Raw genomic sequence first — 22,264 nt, forward strand, 5'->3', positions numbered from 1 at the left:
ATAGTATTATACATGTGCAAATTTGTTAAATCCATTTTTTCTTACTTCCTAGTGTGCACAAACTACAGGTAAATCTAAATTTAAAAATGAATGATAAAATATTGGGTATCGGTATCGGTATCTGTCTTAAAAAGCAGGAACTTATTGATATCGGTATCGGCTTAAAAAACACATATTGTGCATGTCTAGTCTTCTTGTTTGAGCCTGATGAAAGTAACGCCTGACTAGGAGAGCTGGACATCGGTGAAGGCCTACTGGAAGTACAGAATCCAAGGAAACCGTATGTAATCCTACCTGTCGGTAACCATACAAAACACACAATCATTCTACCAACAAAGACAGCCCTTGGTACCATTCAGAGTGTAGAACAAGTAATCTCACTTGACCAAACTGGCATGTCAAAGCCTAAAGTTACCGTTGACAGTGCTGTTTTAAGCTCTACCAGCCCAGATCCATCTCTGTGGCAACCTAATGTTGACCTTAGCCACCTTAATGAAGAGCAAAGGGCAGTAGTTAACAAAATGCTCTGTGAAGAAGCTGGTGCTTTTGCACGTGACAGTAATGACATTGGGTTACCGAGCCTGCAAATGACAATCACTCTCCATGATACAATCCCTGTGCAGAAATCGTACTCATCAATCCCAAAGCCACTGTTTACGGAGGTACATATAGGAACTGTTAATGGAAGGCTGGATAGTCAAGTCCACGTCCCCATATTCTGCCTCAGTTGTCTGTCAGGAAGAAGGACGGCAGCCTGCGTCTGTGCATTGACTATCGCCTCCTGAATAAAAAGACTGTCCCTGATCGCCACCCTTTGCCTAAAATACAAGATTTGACAGACACCCTCGGGGGCTACACCTGATTTAGTATTTTAGATCAAGGGAAAGCCTACCACCAGGGCTTCATCGCAGATGGTTCCCACCCCTTCACTGCCTTTATTACTCCGTTGGGTCTCTACGAGTGGGTCCATATCCCATTTGGACTCTCAAAAGCCCTGGCGGAATTCCAACAGAGCATGGAGGAGATGTTATAGGTCCCTTTAGGGACGAATGCTGTATCCCGTACCTTGACGACGTACTCTGTTACGTGCAGACATTTGAAGAACATGTCGAGACCATCCTTAAAGTTCTCCAGGCCCTTCAACGTCATGGAGTGAAATTGAGGCCTGAGAAATGTGACCTCTTCAAACAAGAAGTCAGGTATGTGGGTCACCTCGTGTCAGCAGAAGGAGTCAAAGTAGAACCCCGGTACTTTGAAGCTGAAGCTGTAAGACACCAAGAACAGTTGGTGAAATGAGGAAAATAACTGGATTTCTGGGATATTTCCGTTCGTACATTCAGGACTTTCCACAAATAGCCAGACCCATCTATGAGTAGCTCCAAACCAAGCCAGGGCAGGCCCCAACTCCAACCAGTGGAAAAAACACCAAGCGCCCCCAGTTGCCTTCCCGAGAGCCCATAGAATGGACCGCTGAACACCAGAGAGCCCTTAAACAACTGGTGACCCTGTGATGCCCACTGAAGTGGTTTCACAATTTGTGATGTTATGCCATTCCTCACTGGTGGGTGGCAGTGAACACGGTGTGCCGCTTCAGGGAGACAGGAAGCGCTGGGGTACCACCTGTTCCTCAGAGCTCATGCTACGCCATAAAGTGTTACACGTGTTCTCCGCCTCATCTTTGAAATTGTTGTCTTCTGTTTATTAGGTGAGTGAATGTTATCAAAACACTGATAAATGTTAGACTGTGTGTCTGGGTAAGCGATGAACGTATGTGTACATTTTTTCGCTGCACTGAAGTGCGAGACGGGCTGCGGGGGAAGGGTTTCACTCACAGCGAGAGAGAGGCGGGGCTCAGTAAACTCGAGTGAGAGGAGAAACAGTTGCGAACTGGCGGCTCAAAGGAAGAAATATATAGTAATTTCAATGCAGAATAAATTATATCGATATAATTGATATTGCCTCATACCATATCGCGTTTGAAAATATATGGATATCGATTAAAATCTCGATATATCGCCCAGTCCTAGCGTGTATGTATTGCGGGGGTCTGCTGGCTGCTGTGGTGTGTGCAGGTAGGCTGGTGATGGGTGAAGACTGCTTCCCCCATCTTGTCCGTAAGGCTGGGGAGCAGGCATTGGTGTTTGGGGTGCAGGCACTGGTGTTTGCTGCTGAATTAGTGTCCTCAGCAGGTCAAACCCATCTTTTATTGTGTGTGTTATGGTTGCAATGTTACTGTTCACCATTTGCATGTTTTTGGTGTATATTTTCTGGTCCTCCCGCATGAGCTCCAGCATGCTCCGTTTTATTTGGAGGTCCTCCTGAGCTGCTGCCTCTGCCGGAGCCCTCCTCTTTAGTCTTTCCCCTCTGTAGCCATGGAGTTTTGCCTGTGTGGACAAAGTTAACAGTTTTTACAATACACAATCACCTCATGGTGGACACGATGCAACATGAGCACCCAACAAAAATAACATGCGTCTTTCTAACGGTTGTAACCGAATTAACGTGCTCGCTATCTGTAACATATATAACTCGAAGCATAACAAATAGCTCTCTCAAAATGGACACCGTGGTTAAACCTACCTGAAGCAAATTTCTTCGACGACGTACGACCCCAGGAGGAAGACTATCGCTCCTTTGAGCGGAGTCGAGGCAGCTTTGAGCGGAGTCGAGGTCGGCATCTGGCGAGGTAGGCCGACATGTCTGCGGTCTCTATCCCCGATGGGATGGTAGTGGTTGCAGGTGATCCACCACAGATTTCTTTGCAAAGCTCAAAGAAAATCATCACCACGCGTCCATGGCCACTCCGACGCCCAGAGTCCACAGCGTGTCTGTATTTATTTCGGACTCCTTTGAGTTTCACCGACAATTGTGTATTGGAGATTTTTCTAGGGTTGTGAGGGAAATCCTTACCTACAGCCAAGTCTCCAGAGGGATACTGCTGGCGAAAAGCCAATGTAATGTCAGCATATTTGCTGTGGCAGGATTCCCATTCGACACTCTCCTGGTATTTTGAAGATTTAGTCCAGTGTGACACGTAGAAGTAATTCTACATCGTCGGTACCACACTAGAGACTCGCTTTTTTTCCCGCTACTCGCCATTTTTTTTTTTCTGTGTAGCGGAAATGCCCTCTTTTAAATCTTGGGTCCGGTGGCTGTGTTGGCGTCTGTTAACAGCGCCACTTTTCGGTGTGGCATACGCATTACATCGTTTTCACCCACCGTTCCGTTTCCATCTGCCAGCGTGTGGACGCAACTTTTTTCGACCCCGGTTAAAAAAAAAAAAAAACGCAACGTTCCCGTGTGGACAGTGCCTAAGAAGCCTGTCACACATGTTCGAGCTCCCATGGGCAGCATCACTTCGCACTTCCCTTTAGAACTTGTGCGCATCGATTACCTACATCTGGAAACCAGTGTTGGAGGGTACAAATATATTCTAGTGGTGATCGACCATTTCACTAGATATTCCCCACAAAGAATAAGAGTGGAAAAACGACTGTTGAGTGCATCTTCAGTGACTTTATACCCACCTTTGGGTATACGTCTCGGCTCCATCATGACCAAGGCCTGGAATGGGAAAATAAACTGTTCCACACTCTGCAACAGCTGTCCAGGGTTGGCCACTCTAGAACGTCACCCTACCATCCACAGAGCAACCCTGTTGAGCGGTTCAATAGGACCATGCTCCAGATGCTGATGACACTGACTGAAAGTGAAAAACTGAGGTGGAAGGATCAACTCCCGCATGTAATATACACTTATAATTGCACCGAACATGACGCTACTGGCTACTCACCATTTTTCCTCCTCTACGGCCGTCATCCACACCTTCCAGTTGACATGCTGTTTGGATAAACTGAGGAAAAGGAATCATACTCACCTAGAGGTCAGAAGCCTACCGTATTGCCTGTGAAAACAGTAAGAAATCCAGTGAAAGGGGTAAAGCAAACTATGACAAGAAAGCAAAAGGAGTTGTGCTACAGCCAGGAGACAGAGTTCTGGTAAGAAACCTCAGTCAGTGTGGAGGACCAAGCAAGTTGAGGTCTTACTGGGAGAAGGCCATCTATGTGGTCAAAAGCCAGCTTGCTGAGAGTCCAGTGTACATTGTCTGTCCTGAACATGGAGATCAAAAGAAAACCAGGACACTGCATCGCAATCTCCTGTTTGGGGGGGAATGACTTACCTGTGGATATGACCCCACCCCAAAACAGAATGGTCCCTGAACAGAAAACAAATAAGAGACAAAGGCAAGGAAGAGTGTCAGACGCACAAAGACAAGCAGACATGAGTGACAACACTGACGGTGATTCAGATGGTGACAGTAACTGTGTATACTGGCTAAGGCTAAATATCAACAAGTGCTATCAGGTCCTGAAGTCTGACTGCTGATCCAGTTTTTATAGATAGAAAAGATGCAGGTGTTCTTACAGGCGAGCTCAGATGACATCCTCCTCTGATTGGCTGTCTGGTCTCTGCACCCCAGCCTCATTGGATGTTGCTGCTGCCTTTGTTCCCAGTTGTAGGCTGATGTCCGAGGTATCGGTGCTTGCAGAGCGACGCCGGATCCTCTCTTTGACTGGTATCGCAGGTCACCTAGGCTCACTGTTTTATGCTGGCCGCATTCCTATGTCTCCTCTTAGGTATCATATTACTCTGCACAGAACTCACAGCATACATTACCCATTTTATGCATGGGTTAACTGACTGGTTTAAACATATTCATATCAATGACTATATAATTATGCATATTTATATCAGTGAGTATATAATTAGGCATAAGCGTCTTGATGAAACATAATATTTCCTTCAATTTTCAAGAATTTACTTTTTTCATTGATAACAAACTGTTACATTGGGTTAGCTCTAGTGAGTATCACAGTATAGTGATCCCAGACCACGTGCCTACATCACTTGTCATTAACTTCCCTAATTACAGCCCTCCACGAAAACATTGGAAACTTTCTAATTTCTCACTGAATAATCCATGTTTTACAGAGTTTTTTTTTCAGGGGGAAATAACCCACTTCTTTCAGACAAACGATAGTCCCGATATCAGCAAAGGCACTCTATGGGAGACATGTAAAGCTGACTTGAGACCTGAGTTTGACCTTCTATGTACATCTAAAGTTGAAACAGAATTGTTGAAAACAAGGCAACGTGATTTTGAGATGGGGGATAAAGCAGGTAAACTTCTTGCCCACCAGACTAGAACTGCAGCTCTCTTAAGACTGATCCCCAGGATAAAATTGCCATCGGGGGACCGTAGTCAAGTGTGCTCGTGTGGCAAGGCGGCCGGGCGGGCTTCGAACCCCAGACTCCCGGGTAATAGCCATGCGCGCTTAACCATTCAGCCAAAGGGATATCCCCTTGGCCAAGTAGCCAGGGCGCATGATCAATTGGAGGCATAGTGACAGGACTGCCACTGTCACACTCGCAATGGGCTTTGTTTCCTCCCAGCTCCAAGGGACCATTTGTTTTATCTCCCCGAGAGGACAGTTCATGAGTCCATAGGGAAATGTTCGGTTTAGCTGAATACGTTCATGAAGTACATGTTCTTTGTACTTGTGTTGTTTGAAGATAAGTTTAAAGGGAGTGAGTCACATATGCGACCAAACTTTTCCATTTTTTCCCCTTCTTAACAATTTTCTAAGGGTTTTGTGTTTTTATGAAGTTTTCTTTTTCGTGCTTTTGTTTTTTTTGTATCACTCTGTTTTGTTTTGGTGTTGTTGTGTCTTCCTTCCCTGCACCTTTGTCCCCTTGCGCCACCTGTCACTCGTTATCATGTGTTAATGCTAGATATATTCATGGTCAGTTACCTGTCTGGATGGAGAGATGAACGCCACTAAGTACATCTCATTTAACATAAAGGGAATAAACAATGCTGTTAAACGTAAACAAAAACTATTGTGTTGGTTAAAAAAAGAAAAAGCTAACATAATCTTGTCACAAGAAACCCACCTAGATGACAATGAACATAAAAAACTTAAGCGAGAATGGATAAGACAAATTTACTATTCTTCATTCTCTACAAGAGAGGGGTAGCAATTCTAAAAAATATAAATACTCCATTTACTTTGAAAAATGTATTAAAGATGAGCAAGGTCAATACGTAATTTTTACAGGTTTTTTTTATATGTGCTCATATTGTCTGTTCGGTTTTAGCAATTAAAAATAGCGTGCACAGAAGGGGGTGGGGGGGGGGGGGGGGGGGGGCAAAAACTGACCTCACCCCAGCAGAGGACTTGGCCTTGGCTATAAACAGAGGCAGGCCTGTGATGGAGGGAATACCTGGGGGCACAGAAACTAGTGTAGGTCCCTCCCAAGATGCCAACCAGTTCATACAAGGTATGTTCTTCTATCTCTGCATGGGACACATTGACATGAAATGGATTCAAACTATCTGTCTTAGCTTGTCTTGCAGTCTTGCGGCAGCAGTGTCATACTGTTAGAGCCACCATCATCATCAACACCAGCTGATGTTGTTCCAGTGAGTACTGGCATTTAGGCCTGGCAAGTCTAGTCTACTAGCTTCAATACTGATCCTGTTGAATGCGATAGGGTGAAGGCACCAGTGCAGCAGCCACAGCAGCATCTGACCTGGATGATGAAGAGACCATCTCCCTAGGTTCCAGAAGGAATGAGGAGGTATCATGTCAAGCTTATTGACGTTATTTTCTGTCAATAATAGTGAGGCAACATTATTTGGTACCCACACAAAATTTCATTTTTGTAACAGGACCTAGATCCTGTGTATGCAGTGAGTCATGCAGGCAATATAGTGAGTATCAATGGAAGGATATTCCTTTTATGCAAAATTCCCACTGTACTAACCGTCATGTGTTTACAGAACTCACAAGTCATCAGACAACTGTATGCCCAGCATCTAAAGCGGCAAATTGAGCTGGCTGATGTAGGCATACTGTGCAAAAAAAGGAAAATTGAAAACCTTTCCTTGGACTCTGAAATAAAAAGGAAAACCTTAAAAAAAACTTGAACTTGAGGTGGGTCATGCTTTCAATGCACACTATATACTAACTACATTTGAGACACAAATGTAATAATTATTTTTCTTCTTTCCTCGCCCAGCTCAAGGAACAAGGCAGGCCTTGACCCTGAAATAAAATTCAATTGATCTATAATGGTGTGTTTGTTTGCCTACAGAGAGATTACCTTAGTGTTGAGATTGGTTGGAAGTTGAAACACTGGCATCATTAATAAGGTTAATAGAAAGTCGCTTAATGTACCCTCAAATGCAATGTCTAAAAAATATTAAAAGACTTAATGCTAATATAAAGTGAGTAGAGGGAACAGTTGAATTATTTATTCTTGAAGGTAGTCCGTATCATAATGACATTAAAGCAAAAAAAAACGGTAGCACAATCAACTAACCAGTTGCAGCTTGTGTGGCTTGAGGGTGTAAAGGCGTTTTACATTAAGTGAAATGGACCAATGGCCTATATAAAGGACCCAAATTTTCAGTTCCTTCCTGCTCTAACAATGGCGTGCCCATTTTTGCAAGACGTTGTGGACGAAGAAGCTCTTGTGGTCAGGAGAGCCTTGAGAAGACAGAGGGTTTTTCGGGACCGGTTGGATCCACTGACCTTTCCTGATGGCCACCTGTACGAGAAGTACAGATTTTCTGCAGATGGCATTAAGTATCTGTGCAGACTGTTGGGTCCCAGGATTCGGCACTGCACAGCACGGAGCCATGCACCGACTGTGGAGCAAATGGTTTGTGTGGCCTTGCACTTTTTTGCAAGTGGGGGCTTCCTGTACTCAGTTGGAGATGCGGAGCAACTAAACAAGGCCACAATTCGCCGCACAATTCGTTGTGTGAGTGTGTGGCTATTAAAGCTCTGGCAGGTGTCTTCATCAGCTTTCCTGGCCACAGGAGACTGTCTGACATCAAAGAGGAGTTTTATAAGATAGCAGGTAAGAAAAACTACAAATTACAGAACTTCTGTTAATAGTCATAGTAGGATACTTATTTTTTTGGTGTTACAGGTTCCCCAATTGTCATTGGTGCATTGGATTGCACACATATCAGGATTAAAGCACCCTCAGGTGCTGATGAGGCAGATTTTGTAAATAGAAAATCCTTTCACTGCATTAATGTTCAGGTAAAAGATTTTTTTTTAGGTATTGTAAAAAAAAAAAAGGAACATTGTACATTAATTCTGATGTGTGGTAATAATTTAATAGTCATCTTATAATTTCACATGGTCTGCAATGCTGACAGTCTTTTTAGCAATGTTGTGACAAAATGGCCTGGGTCAGTCCATGACTCCAGAGTCTTTCGGTCGTCTGAAATATATCAGCGCCTATCACAAGGTGAGTCACAACTTTTATTAGCCACTTTTTACAAGGTGGCTTTATTGTCAATACTACAATATATGTAAACCTATACAGAGCATTGAATGTTTGTGTGAAGAATATTGCTCTCATTTATGAGGTTGTGCTGATGAGATTTTGTCTTGTCTCTGGTGTATTGCTGGGGGACAGGGGCTATGCCTGCCAGCCTTTTCTCCTGACACCTTTCAGTGACCCTCAGGAAGCTCAGCAGGCCTACAATCATGCCCATGCCAGGACCAGGGCCAGGATTGAAATGGCCTTTGGCCTCCTGAAGGCACGCTTTCATTGTCTTCATGAGTTGAGGGTCAGCCCTTTGAGGGCATGTGACATCACTGTGGCCTGCACTGTCCACTGTCCGAGAGTTGAGTTTGCGGTAACGTCCCGTGAAATTCTCGTAATGGGGGGCGGGGGGAAGGGAGAGTGTTGTTTGAGTTTGCGGTAACCTCCGCAAAATTCTCTTGATTTGGGGGTGTGGTCTAGTGAGTCTAGTTCAATGTGATAACAATGTGCAGTGTTGAGTGGAATAACGATTGGTTTCCGTTGGTGGTGATTGTTTACTCAAATACCGGGTAAGATTAATTGTTGAAGTTAGCCTGGTCTGGAGCAGGTTCACTCCACAGAATAAATCTCCATGGTAACTTATACCATAACACATAACGATCCTAATTTTGTGCAACCAGATAATGGATAAATTCATCCAGGATGACCAACATATCCCGGCTTAATCCCTTATCCTAGTTGGGGCCCGTTGCACGAAACTAGGATAAGGGATTAAGCCAGGATATGTTGGTCATCCTGGATGAATTTATCCGTGATCCGGTTGCCCAAAAGTAGGATAGGTGGAAGAGCAACATGTTATGGTATAAGTTACCGTGGAGATTTATTCTGTGACGTGAACCTGCTCCAGACCAGGCTAAATTCTAGGATCTATTTAATCTCACCCTGTATTTCAGTAAACAATCGCCACCAATGGAAACCAATAATTATTCCACTCAACACTGCACATTGTGACCACATTCAACTAGACTCACTGGCATTATTTCAACGTTTGGAATAATTGAATTATATTATTTCAACTTTTGGAATCATTTAATTTCAATCATTATAGAGAAATTAGTTGAGATAATGTTGCAGTCATTTGATAGTTTGTTACATAACTTATACTTTACCACGCATCATATATAAAAATACACATCCCATATAAACATGAATACACATCAAAGAGTAACATGAGGTTCTTTTTTTTGACAGTTGACGGTCCTGTCACTATGCCTCCAATAATTGATCATGCACCCTGGCTACTTGGCCAAATGGTTAGTGCGCATGAGTATCACCGGGGAGTCTGGGGTTTGAAGCCTGCCCAGGCCCATTGCGTCTTGCCACATTCATTGAGGTTTCTATTTACACCTCACAAGCTGCAAATCGTTAGTTTATTATCGCTGTACTTTTTTTCTTCAATTCAATGTCATGATCTACTACCTTAAAGAATAGATATTTAAACTGTTCCCTCTTCTCACGTTTTATTACCATAAAGTGTTTTAATATTTCTGAGAAGTTGCATTTCATGGTACATTAAGTGCATTTCTTCTAACCTTATGAATGATGCCCGAGTTTCAACTTCCAACCAATCATAGCACCAAGGTAGGATTACAGATAAAAAAATTCATTTCATCTCTTTTTAGGTCAAAAGGTGCATACATGAAACAAACAGACACCATCATAATTCAATTGACCTTTATTTAATTTAAGATGTGTCATGTTCTTGGAGCTGGGAGAGGAAAGGAGAATAATTATTATTACATTTTTGTTCCAGTCAGCATACAGTGTCCATTGAAAGCATGGCTCAGCTCTAATTCAAGTTATTTATTTATTTTTCTCCATTTCAAGGTTGAGTTTTCTTATTGTTTTCCTTTTTATTTCGGACTCTAATAAAATGTCTGCAGTCTTTTTTTTATATTGTATGCCCAAATCAGCCAGTTGCATTTGCTGCTGTAGATGCTGGGCATACAATTGTCTGATAACTTATAAGTTCTGTTTACCTGTGACAATTAGCACAGTGGCAATTTTGCATAATGGAAATTTCCTTCCATTAATTCCCACTATGTTGCCAGGATGGCTCTCTCCATACACAGCATCTGAGTCCTGTTACACAAATTAAATTTTGTGTGGGCACCAAATGATGCCAAAACAAAAGGTGAGCAGGCACCTTCTGCATACAACGTACACTTGTGTATCTTAAATATTAGTTAGGGTTACCATTTTGCAGGATGTTCTTGTATTTTATCGCAGAACTTTTTTTTTAAGCTCAAACGGACATTCAGTGAAGGTGTCTATTTATCATTGTTACTGTTTTTGGAGCTACATTTACACAATTTCACTCACATCTGCAATAACTTCCACCTACAATTTCAACTGGTTCGTAGTCGGAGTACAACTTCGTTTTCGGATATGATTATTATTATTAACTATTATGATCGTGATTGCGATTGTTCCAGCGGAGGAGCAAGTTCGTATTTGTGCACTACCTACGCATTCAGACGGTCTGCGATACTTCGCCACGCTTTTCTCTCTGTTTTAACGCTGCGGTGGTGTTGCCTTTCTTCTGTATTTCTTCTTTTATCTCCTCATAAACCTCCATGAGGATTTCCTCCTCGGACGGGAAAAGGATGCCGCTCTCGTTGTCATGGCAAATCCTTGATTCTGAGCTCGATAACGGGGTTCTATCTGAGGAAGCCACGTGCGCGCACTTATCCAGGATAGGTTTCACCTGGCTTGATGAATCCGTGTGCTCTCATCGTGGATGTGGTTTTTGTGCAACCGAATAAGCCTGGACACACGTGTTGTGGATTGGTTGAGCGCGGCTTAGTTACTCATCTTGGATGACGGAATCCTACTTTCGTGCAACGGGCCCCTGGTCTCTGACAAGTTCAGACTCTATTGCCAGTAAGGACAGAGATTTCAGACGTTTTTGAGTCATGCTCGTTCTGAGTTCGTTTTTTTGTTCTCCCCAGATGAGAAAAGGAGCGCTCTCAAAGTCAGGAACATCCGCAAAGCCACATATACATTTGGGAAGACTGATTCCAGGCCAAACTTTAATATTGTCTTCAGCATGGTTGGGGGTGACTTGTCTGGCTCAGCCTGCATGAATGTTTTGAACTGTAGAAGCTCACTGGCTAAGCCACCATCCAGGTCTGAAGGATAAGCACTGAGCAGTGCAGAAGCATGCCCTGCTATCTCACTGCTGCTTGCTGTGTCAAACCGAAATAACACTCCAGATATTTCTGTTAAGTGCTTGTAGGCAGAGAGGCGACGATCAAGGCAGCTTACCAGTTTGTCTATGATGACATAAAAAGTTTCAGTTTTGAATTTGTTCCTTCCATTGAGTAGGTGACTTACATCATCTACACCCTCTTCATCTGCAAAGCTTTTAGGTTTGGTTAACACCTGTTTGTAGCACTTGTGTATAAACCAAATGAGGCCAATGTGAGGCGCGCGGAGTAATCAGAAGATTCTAGAGTTCGTTCAAGGAGGGAGTGGAGACAAGAGACAGGTTTGTATTTTCATATATTAATAGTGGTGATTAACAAGGTGAAGTTATACAGAGTGAGCAAAAGTAAGTTTAACAAAACAGCAAAAGATAACAAAAACCATCAGACAAATTATCGACTGTACAATAGCAGCATTAATGCAGCCACCCCAACTGCAACCCTTCAGCCCACCCACAGATTATGACAGAACCCACGTCTGGGTTTGGGGTCAAGTACAACAATCAGTGTGAAATATGGGAAGGAATAAAAGTTCAGCAGAAGAAGGTGTGTGTGTGTGTGTGTATGAATGTGGATGGAAAGTGGCCGCGGGCTAAGCAAGTGGGATGAGAGATTTAATTGAGCTCCAAGGATCCCCTACCGGCCTGGCAGGTGGGGGGCGTTTCTGCTGCAGGCTCTAATCCTGCTCCTTTAGCTCGCCATCTTTCATGGACCTGGCCTGGAGGACAGGGCCGCAGTTCATATAAATAATATTCAAATGCAAATCAAACCAAAACAAGTTCATGGGTATACTGTATGTATCTAAAGGTTTCAAAGTAAAATTAGTCAACAAAGGTCAACACATACAAACCATATAATTTCACAAAATGAGGCATTTGTTTGTTGAGCATAGAAAGCTGGCTAAGCTAACATTAGCTTAAACAAACTGACTCACCAGGTCACAGGCAAAGGCAACGACTCAGCCTTGTTCAGTACAGGTTGGCGCGGTGGAAGGCTCCTACAAGTCAACAACCCAGTAAATGACAAACATGCTTGCAGTTAGTAATGTTCCCTCTGACACGGGACTTCGAACCACGCCCCAAAACTCGGCAGGGTTTTTTTCTGAAGCACTGCTCTGGAGCTTTCTTCAAATCACGTGACTGATGATGTTTGAACCACTTCACTGCTTCAATCAGACTGAATCAGCTGACTGGTTTGGTTCAGTGGGCGGGGCTTTGAAAGACTGGCGGGTCTCAGTTGAGTTTAAAATGGATGAAACAGCGCAATGCGTTGCCCATCTGGTCAATACCTTTTCGATTGATTTGATTAGCATTCGTATTGCTTTTGGTTTGCTTTCTTATTGCTCTGCAATGGAACCAACCAGAAAGAGGTCTCAAGTCTGGGAGCATTTTGAAATCGTGCCGCTGAACAAGGTAATTTGTTACAAGCATATCATTCAACTTATTCATACAGTAACAAAAAAAAACAAAAAAACGCACGTGTGCACACACACACACACACACCTCTTGTGATCTCTTAATGATAAACTCATTGGAATTGAGACATAAAAATGTTCACGTTATAACGTAAAAACCTGAAAGTATCACGCTATAACGTGAAACTATCACGTTATAACGTGATACTGAGCCCTGGTTTTTTTCTAGGGTGGCAGCAATACGCTTCCGTAATTTTATGAGTGTGGTTGTTCTGAAGGAGACAGGACAGACAATGCAGGGCCCTGCCACTGGGAGCACTGCTGGGGAGAGGGCTGAGAGGGAGCAGACCAGGTGTGCTGAGTGTTCTGCTCCACTCAGAGGAGGTTGCTGGTAAATGCATGTGTCACTGTGTGCGTCCAGAGAAAAGTGAGTTTCGCTTTATATTAACAGTTTGACTATAACTTGATACTTGGCTTCACCAACTCAAATCAAAGAATAAAGGAAAGCAATTTAAATCAACCTTTGAGCCATTTGTGGGAGACTTTTAGAGGCACTCTGACTGGTGCCACTCTGCTATTTACATAATTAGACAACCAGCACTTAGTATCTCGTGAGCTTCTGTAACAGTGGTCGTGTTGCCTTTCTCTTTTATTTGCTCCTATTTATGTTCTATTGAAGAAAGCAGCCTGTACGCATTATCCAGGATAAGTTTCACCTGGATTGATGAATCCGTGCCAGCTCATCCTGGCTTGGTTTTGGTGCAACCGATAAAGTCTGGACACTCGTGTTTTGGATTGGTTGAACTCTTCTTTCAGCAACTCACAGAACTTTGTTTTTGATCCTAGATATTAGAATACTACTTTTGGTGCCTGCTGTTCAAATGACTCTGACAATTGGATGTTGTGGTTTAAACAGACCATACCAAAGACTACAAAAATGAGACCAAACATCTACAAAATATCGATACTCAACGTTATTTGTGAACTCCTCTCTGCGTGTGTGATGATACAGCGGCTCCGGGGTGTCGGCATTTAAGGTGTTCGTGCACCACTGTCGTAGCCAAACTTCAGAAACTTTGAGTCAGAGTTATCGAGCCTTGTCTTCTGTCCGGCCTGTCATAATTTGTTCCTTTTTCTTCTTTGTTCCTTGTCGAATGTAAACAAGGTGTGACACTAACCTCAGCACTCAGTCGGCAATAGTGCGATGTTGACTAATTGTTGCAGCCCGAGTGCACTTTGAATGGAGTAATGCAATAACCCGATTAGAGTGGATTTGAATGCACCGTTTGATGAAAAACATTGTGAGGCTTTTTCGTTCGCGGCCCGCACACAAAATGGACCAGAGGCAGGAACAATCGCTGCACGGCGGGAATGGGCCGCGGAAGTGCGCGCCGCTTCAAGTCTGGCGTGAACGTCGAGAATCGTTCCTCGAATAGCCGCGGAACGATTCTACAGCCAAAAGTGCCCAACAACTAAGAACACTGGCCACCGCCAAGCTCCTGAATTCTGTAGCACTTCATCTACGCGATCTCAGCGCGATGACGTCAGCAGACATGCAGCGGTGAAGGGGGGGCAGCTCGCCGGCGGGGGTGACACCCCGCATGGTTTTTGGTCCGTGGAGAAGGTACTAAATGCCGATCGATTGTCCAAAAACATGGTGACAATGCGCTAATTTTAGTAGAGAAGAGGCTTGTGTTTAGAAAAGCATTTGAAAAAAAGAGAATACACAAAGCCGTCTCCAAAAATATCTTCATGTACACGGAAATTCTGGAAAAGTACTTATGCCAGGCCTTATGTGGCACTGTGGTTTTATTCCCTATAGACGGAAAAAGAAGAAGACCTGGAGCCCGGTATATTTACAGAAGTAGCAGCTTGCTAACATAGTAAGACGGCAAAGAACACACGCAAATAGACGGCAAAGAACGCACGAAAATAGACAACAAAGTTGAACTTCCACTTCGAGTTACTTGCTTACTACCTCCGCCATCTTTGCGTTGTATCCACAAAGGTTTTTGCGCTAATGATAGGCAGGCGCAAAAACGCCCAGCCATGCAGCACCCGATGAGTCAGAAGTGCAAATTGTGCTCTGGTAACCCTGCTGCATTTTGTGACCAAGATCGTCAGATATTGTAACGTTGGTGCAAACGTCAATCACCTGATGTTTAATTTCCAACGGAATACTTCTACTTACTAATACCAATACTAAGTAGAGTAACAACAACAACTACAACAACGGCTATTTTAAGAGCCACACACATCTCGCGGAAAGAGCTGACTCCTCTATATATATACATATAGACACATATATATATACATATATATATGTATATATATCTGTATCTATACTAGGTTTCATCTTGCCACACACAATTGTGTGTTAGATACAGTTCGCATCAGGGGCCACATGACGGAACTGCATCATTCATGTCGGCGGGCCACGGTTCGTTGGGGGGGGGGCTAACGTGCCGGCATTTCATTGTTGAACGGAGGGGCGCGGAAGCACGCTATCGCTGTCGCGCTACGCTAACATGTCGGCAAAGTTTTGTTGGGGGGGTGTTATGACTGCCTTCACGTGGGCCGGACAGAGAAACGCAGCGGGCCGGATGTGGTGTGTGTATGATCGTAAAAAAAAAAAAAAAGGGCTTCTTCTATTATGAACAATTTTAAGATGGAACCACTACTAACTACTTTTCAGCATCTTCAGAATCTTTGTGTGTGTGTGTGTGTGTTTTATTCATTAAAGCCCTGCAAGCGATGATGTACAAAAAAGCTTTGCAATATTGTTTGAGGATGTGTAATCACACACACCTCCACCGACAACAGATGAGCACCGTATAAACTGGCAGTATAACATATATAGATACATTTTACATAGTCAACAGTAAGTCTACATGGATTCTGAAGTTTATTTCAAATAAACATTTTCTCCATATTTTGCTCGATAAAAACAATACTTCTGATCTTGTATAAACAGTACATCTGAACAACTCCGCCTTATAAATATAGTTAGATATGTTCAATATGTTAGAGAAATATTCAATAAGTTATGATAATCACAATTAAAAAACTGCTTCTTAATTTGAATCCATAAAATGTGATGTAAACATTGTTGTGATAAAATATAGCAACGCTTGTTTGTAACGAAAAACACCTATATGTGAATACTGTGTACATAACTTAATTATCCAACTCTTTTTTTCTTCCTTCTTAGCCTATAAATAATCTATTTTCTGTCTTTGTTTTTAGTCAATATAATCCCCATTCTTTATGCAAAATTCCCCAAAGTGGGATTAATAAAGGCTTCTTCCTCTGAACATGATTTTTTAAAACCTATTTTTTCTTGCTGGTCAGGATGTTGCGAGATGCATGAAATACCTATAACTAATTCAGCACGAAAGACAGGACATAAGGTTTATAATACTGCAACAGCATGTTAACATCATTTCGTAGAAGGCGGTGGAATCTCTTTGGAGCGAGTGTGTGGCTCTTAAAAGAGCCGTTGGGTCGCAGGAAAGACGAGGGGTTTACTTGGAACTGGTGTACTTTGTGACGGCCTTGGTGCCCTCAGACACGGCGTGCTTGGCCAGCTCACCAGGCAGCAGCAGGCGGACGGCGGTCTGGATCTCCCTGGAAGTGATGGTGGACTTCTTGTTGTAGTGAGCCAGACGAGACGCCTCACCGCCGATGCGCTCAAAGATGTCGTTGACAAACGAGTTCATGATGCCCATGGCTTTGGAGGAGATGCCGGTGTCGGGATGGACTTGCTTCAGCACCTTGTACACGTAGATGGCGTAGCTCTCCTTCCTAGACTTCCTCCTCTTTTTGCCGCCTTTGCCGGCGGTCTTGGTGACGGCTTTCTTAGAGCCCTTCTTGGGCGCGGACTTGGCTGGCTCAGGCATTCTGCTCCGGTTAAAGGACAATGATCTCGTACACAGCCTCGTACACTCTTAAATACAGGCTATATGCAAAGTCGACTGTGCGGTTGCCCTCTGCTGATTGGCCCGTGTGTCTGTGACCGAGACAAAGAGGCTCCGCTCCCGCCAAGTGGAGACTGCCGGACTGCGCAAACAAGTCCTCGAATGACAAACGTGAGTTACATGAGTGAATAATACTAATAATAATAATAATAATAATAATAATAATAATAATAATAATAATAATAATAATAATAATAATAATACCAAGCTTGTTATTCACAAATATAGAATTTATTTATTTATTTTTTAAACTTAGGGGGACCACAGAGACACTTTACAAACCAAATAATGGCAACTTTCTTAAGGAGGTAGAGCTCATGGCCCAGTTTAATCTAATACTGAGGCAGCATGTTGCTAAGGTGGAAGGAGAAGCCAAACATACATCATACTTAGGAAAGAATATTCAAAACAAACTGATAGATTGCATTAGTGTAAAGATTGTGGAGTGTATGGTTGATGAGATTAAGCAATCCAAATACTTCTCAATCATTTTAGATTGCACTCCTGCTTTAAGCCATAGAGAGCAATTATCAGTAGTTATTCGATTTGTATTCAGTTGAGGACACCCCACAAATAAAAGAGCACTTCATGGGGTTCCTTGAAGCAGAAGAGACCACTGGAGAAAGCCTTTCGATCCTCATTCAAAAGAAACTCAAAGAGCTCAACATCTCCTTTGAAGACTGTAGAGGGCAGTCTTATGATAATGGTGCAAATATGAAAGGGAAGAGGAAGGGAGTTCAATTCAGACTTCTTGAAATAAATTCAAGAGCTTTATTTGTGCCATGCGGTGCACACACAGTAAATCTGGTGGTAGCTGATGCGGCAAAAAGCTCTCCAGATGCCACCGGCTACTTTGGCTACCTGCAGAAGCTTTTCACACTGTTTTCTGCCTCCACTCAGAGATGGTCCTTTCAAAAAACAAAAAAACAAAACATGTCCACACAACCCTGAAATCCTGGTCAGATACTAGGTGGGAAAGTCGAATAAACAGCAAACAGGCTGTCAGATACCAGGCTGCAAAAGTCAGAGATGCACTTTTGGAGGTGGGAGACCACACCACAGATCCGGCAATAAAAAATGAAGCACAGTCTTTAGCTGAAGAGGTTGCATCATATTGATTCTCTCTTTGTAGTGTGATATCGCATGACATCCTGACAAAAATACAACATGTCAATAAGTTATTGCAGTCTGAGACACTGCAGATGGATGTTGCAGTTGACCTCCTAAAGAAAACTGAAGCCTCTCTTACCAGCTACAGAGACACTGGATTTGCTTCTGCACAAGCATCTGCTTAAGAAAGGTGTGATGAGATGAATGTTGAAGCTGTTCTTAAGCAGAAGAGACTGTGAACAACTAAGAGACAGTTCTCCTATGAGGCTCCTGATGAGGAACTGACTGATGCACTGACGAAAATGGAGATTTGTTTTTTCAATATGGTGGTAGATGTCTGCATTGTGTCACTAAGGGAAAGATCACAGACCACGGGTGAAGTTGGGAACAAGTTCATTGTGTTTGTAAATTTCCCTTAGCTGCCTAGTGAAGAGCTGGAAAAGCAGTGTGAAACACTGAGCAATGCCCTGAGCTGTAGTGGGCAGTCTGACCTGAATGGACAGGAACTTGCACTGGAGTTGCAAACATGTCCAGATTTGCCAAAACGTAAAATTACCGCCTAAGAGCTTCTCAGTTTACTACAGGAGAAGAAACTGAAGGAGGTTTTTCCTAATATGTTGGTGGCCCTGAGAATTGCTGTCACTATTCCTGTGACAGTTGCTGCGGCAGAGAGGAGCTTCTCCAAACTGAAGCTTATCAAAACTTAACTGAGATCCACAATGTCACAAGAACATCTTAATGGACTGGCCTTAATTAGCATAAATCATGAGGTTTCTTGGCAGGTATCATTTGATGATACCATAGATGCCTTTGCTGCAAGGAAGTCCAGACGTGTAGAATTTTAAAAATAAGCTATCAGGGGGGAAAAAGCTATGTTGAGAAAAAAGTCAGTTATATTGTTTTGTATTGTTGTATTATTGTATTATTGTTCATATTGTGGAAGGAAGCTGTCAGGACTTTCTAAATATTTGCACTGAACCTGAACAGTAACCCTGTTTTATTTATGTTATTTAATTTGATTATTATTTTGTTCTTATTTATATGTATAGTGTGTTCTAGTTGTATGTTTGAGCAACAATTAAACCTTTCAGGTCTGTCATACGGCTGTTGTTATTATTGTTTGAATGTTTGCTGTATATGCACATGACACGGGAGGGCGCAAAGGGCACCCAAACGGCTAAGACCAAGTGCACTGGTCAAGACTAAGTGAAAAATGCCACAGACAGACTAACTCCTTTCTAGATGTTTGAGGTGTGTTTTCAAATTACATAGGTGAATAGAAAAATAATGTTGTTTTACAACAATTTAGGTGAAACAAACACAATTTTTTAAATTGTGTTTGTGTCTTTTTTGGGAAGTCATATTTTTACCGAGGTTGTGCGGCGTGTGTTCTCTCTCTGGCTGGGTCGAGAGGAATAAAAAGAGAAGCAATCTGCTGTTGGACCTCGTCTACTGTCCCATTCAATGTTTTATACACATACCCAATACAGGCAAAACCAGAACGCTCGGCTACACTACGGGTACATTAAAGTTTAAGTAGAAAAAGTGTAAAGCTCGAGCTGTTAGCTCAATGTTGAATCAGAATGGCTTAACATCAACAGGACGTCTAGACATAAAATGTGATTATCCTCCTGGACAAAATTATTCGCATTCCACGTCTTTCTTTTCTTTCCCCATCAGAAAGAAATCAGAAATTGTTTTGCCACCACACCGTGTCACTGTCCAGCTATCTGATGTTTATGTACACAAGGGTAGAGATACACTGGTCCAAGTTGGGCAAAAACCAAATCTGGCCGGGTGGATGGGGGGTGTTGGTGGCTCTATTCTTCCTTCCCTGTTTAATTTAGAGAATCTATCTACCACATTGTCTACAATACTTAATCATTATCGATCATTAAGATAAGATATTAGAATTGAAGTGCACAGGCAGTTGATGCTGGGTTGATGTACTGTGAAAAGGAAACGCTGATCATCCTCTAACTGCAGCCAGGACAGGTACTTGCTTTTCATGTAGAAAACCCGCCTTGGTACTTACAGTGAAACCCCTCCTTCTGGTGCTTAGTTAATATGACACCGGAGTTTACATGGTCGCATACTGTTGTTAGCTAGCATCTCTTTGTGTTACGCCCTAGAAGTGGGGGAAAAGTCAATAAAGGTGCTCGGGCACGATCCCTCTCCCATAGCAGCTTCATTGAGAATATTTGTATTTCAAAAAATATATAGTATTTATTAATACACAAAATAATGCTTTAAACAAATATACAAAAAAAACCCCAATATATTTCCTTTGTCCTTTAACAGGAAATGACTTCAGTTTTATCTCAAAAAGATTATTATGCTATAAACCATAGTTTGCTATTAACAATATCAACACACACATGCCACATTGCCACACATGCCGCGCTGCTCCATGCCGATCATGGGAGCTGTCAGGTGTTGGTGGACTCAAATGCACGACAAGATACTCTGATGCAATTTAGGCTGTTTATTATTACGGGAAGTCGGACAGTCCAAGGTCGAGAGCCAGTGCAAGCGGTGACGGAGGCAGGCGGAATAGCCGTCTGGGACGGGCGAGGGTCGATACCAGCGATAGGATCCAGACGGGTCAGACAGGGGACGTAGTCAGAGCCAAGTGGGGTCGTTACTGGGGAATCAGTCCGAGGGCGAGGCGAAGGCAGGGTCGAAGACGGTCCGAGTCGAAGTCCAAACACAGGTGTGGCGGAGGCTGAGGCGGGAAGGCAGGGTCATGCGGTCGGTGGTCAACAGGAGAACGAGGAGCAGAACAACAGGGAGAAAACCGCTGGATTACTGGCTCAAGGCAAACAGATAATCTGGCAACGAAGGAACACAGAAGACAGTTTTCTAAAGGCCACAGGTGCAGATGATTAACAAATCGGTGCTGGACGGACACCAACTGGAAGGAACCAAATCACTGGGAATTGGAGGGGGTCACATGAGAGGTGCTGCGGAGACCGTGACAGGAGCTTTGACCACTTGAGCCATAAGTCAAAATATAAAATACTAAATTTAACACACTCAAGCACAGTGAACATTTTCATAACACACAGGCTAACAAATACAAACGACCAGGAAGGTTCATTTTCTGTTACGTACCTAGAAGGGGGTAAACGTCAATAAAGATGCTCGGACACGATGCTTCCCCTGTGGCAGCTTCTTTGAAAATGAAGCACCGCCAAGCCCCCAGAGTCCTGCTTTAAAAGGAATCCTGCTTTAAAAAGGATTTTCTCATAAACATTGGAATATGTTTAACCAAAAGAATTTGGGGAGAAATACCATTTCACCAAGTTGACTATGCCGCTCAGGGAGAGAGGCTGAGCTGAGTCAGAGGTCGACATTTTTTTGAATACACGCAGGTATCAAAACCCCTCTGAGACAACTCTGAATGGGAAGGAGGTTGGTGATATATCCCTGGACAGGCAGTTAATTGGGAGAAGTTTGCTTTTACTAATATTTAGTTTGTATCCAGAGTATCTGCCAAATTGGGTTAAAACATCTGAAATAACAGCAATGGATGAGGACGGGTTTGATAAGTACAGTCACAAATCATCTGCATAAAGGGACAACTTGTGGGTGATGCCTTCAAATCTCCCGTCCCCTCGAAACTCGATGGCTAATGGTTCGACAGATAATGCAAACAAGGTCTGGTGCCCCGGCAAAAGGCAAAGGCAGGCGACCTCACATCATTTGTGAAAACATGGGCAGTTGGGGAGTTATAAAGCAGTCTAATCCATGTAATAAAGTCAGAGCTGAAGCCACATTTTGAAAGAACGTAATACAGATACTCCCACTTAACTCTGTCAAATGCCTTCTCAGCATCTAAAGAAATGACCACCTCAGGTACGGTAGGATTGGGGAAACTGATTATGTTTAAAAGTCTTCTGGTGTGGAAAGATGAGCTCTGTCCTACCATGAAGCCAGTTTGGTCCACAACGCTTGTGCTTGTGGGAGAGACATGAGGACATTACTATCATTGAACAAATCTCCAACCACTCTTACTCCTTTTTCCCGCCAAGAGCAAAATACAGCATTTTCAATACCAGGTAAGAAGTCCCTATTACCCACAATTGGGGTCACATAAGAAAATACACCTTTTCTACCCACAAATCTATGCATGTTATGCCAGATCT

General features: G+C 43.0%; 1 protein-coding gene and 2 long non-coding RNA genes across 3 annotated transcripts in view; 1 reads left to right on the plus strand and 2 right to left on the minus strand.

Annotated features, from left to right (window-relative positions):
- Positions 1 to 22,264, minus strand: part of LOC142889198 (uncharacterized) — a 265,120-nt gene that overhangs the window by 7,787 nt on the left and 235,069 nt on the right. The window lies entirely within an intron of this gene.
- On the plus strand, positions 6,417 to 6,992 carry LOC142888965 (uncharacterized). Its single transcript, XR_012926763.1, has 3 exons — positions 6,417 to 6,484; positions 6,556 to 6,642; positions 6,734 to 6,992. It is a non-coding gene; the product is annotated as an uncharacterized LOC142888965 (long non-coding RNA).
- Positions 16,468 to 16,934, minus strand: LOC142888967 (histone H2B). Its single transcript, XM_076027467.1, has one exon. The coding sequence runs from the start codon at positions 16,926 to 16,928 to the stop codon at positions 16,554 to 16,556; it is 375 nt and encodes a 124-aa protein (XP_075883582.1). The 5' UTR covers positions 16,929 to 16,934; the 3' UTR covers positions 16,468 to 16,553.

The sequence above is a fragment of the Nelusetta ayraudi genome, unplaced genomic scaffold (assembly GCF_046127955.1).
Source record: "Nelusetta ayraudi isolate G7.1 ecotype Tasmania unplaced genomic scaffold, CSIRO-AGI_Nayr_v1 ptg000021l, whole genome shotgun sequence".
NCBI lineage: Eukaryota > Metazoa > Chordata > Actinopteri > Tetraodontiformes > Monacanthidae > Nelusetta > Nelusetta ayraudi.

Bases quoted from the DNA above. Each gene is read 5' to 3' on its own strand.
- LOC142888967 (XM_076027467.1), bottom strand. From the start codon at position 16,928: ATGCCTGAGCCAGCCAAGTCCGCGCCCAAGAAGGGCTCTAAGAAAGCC.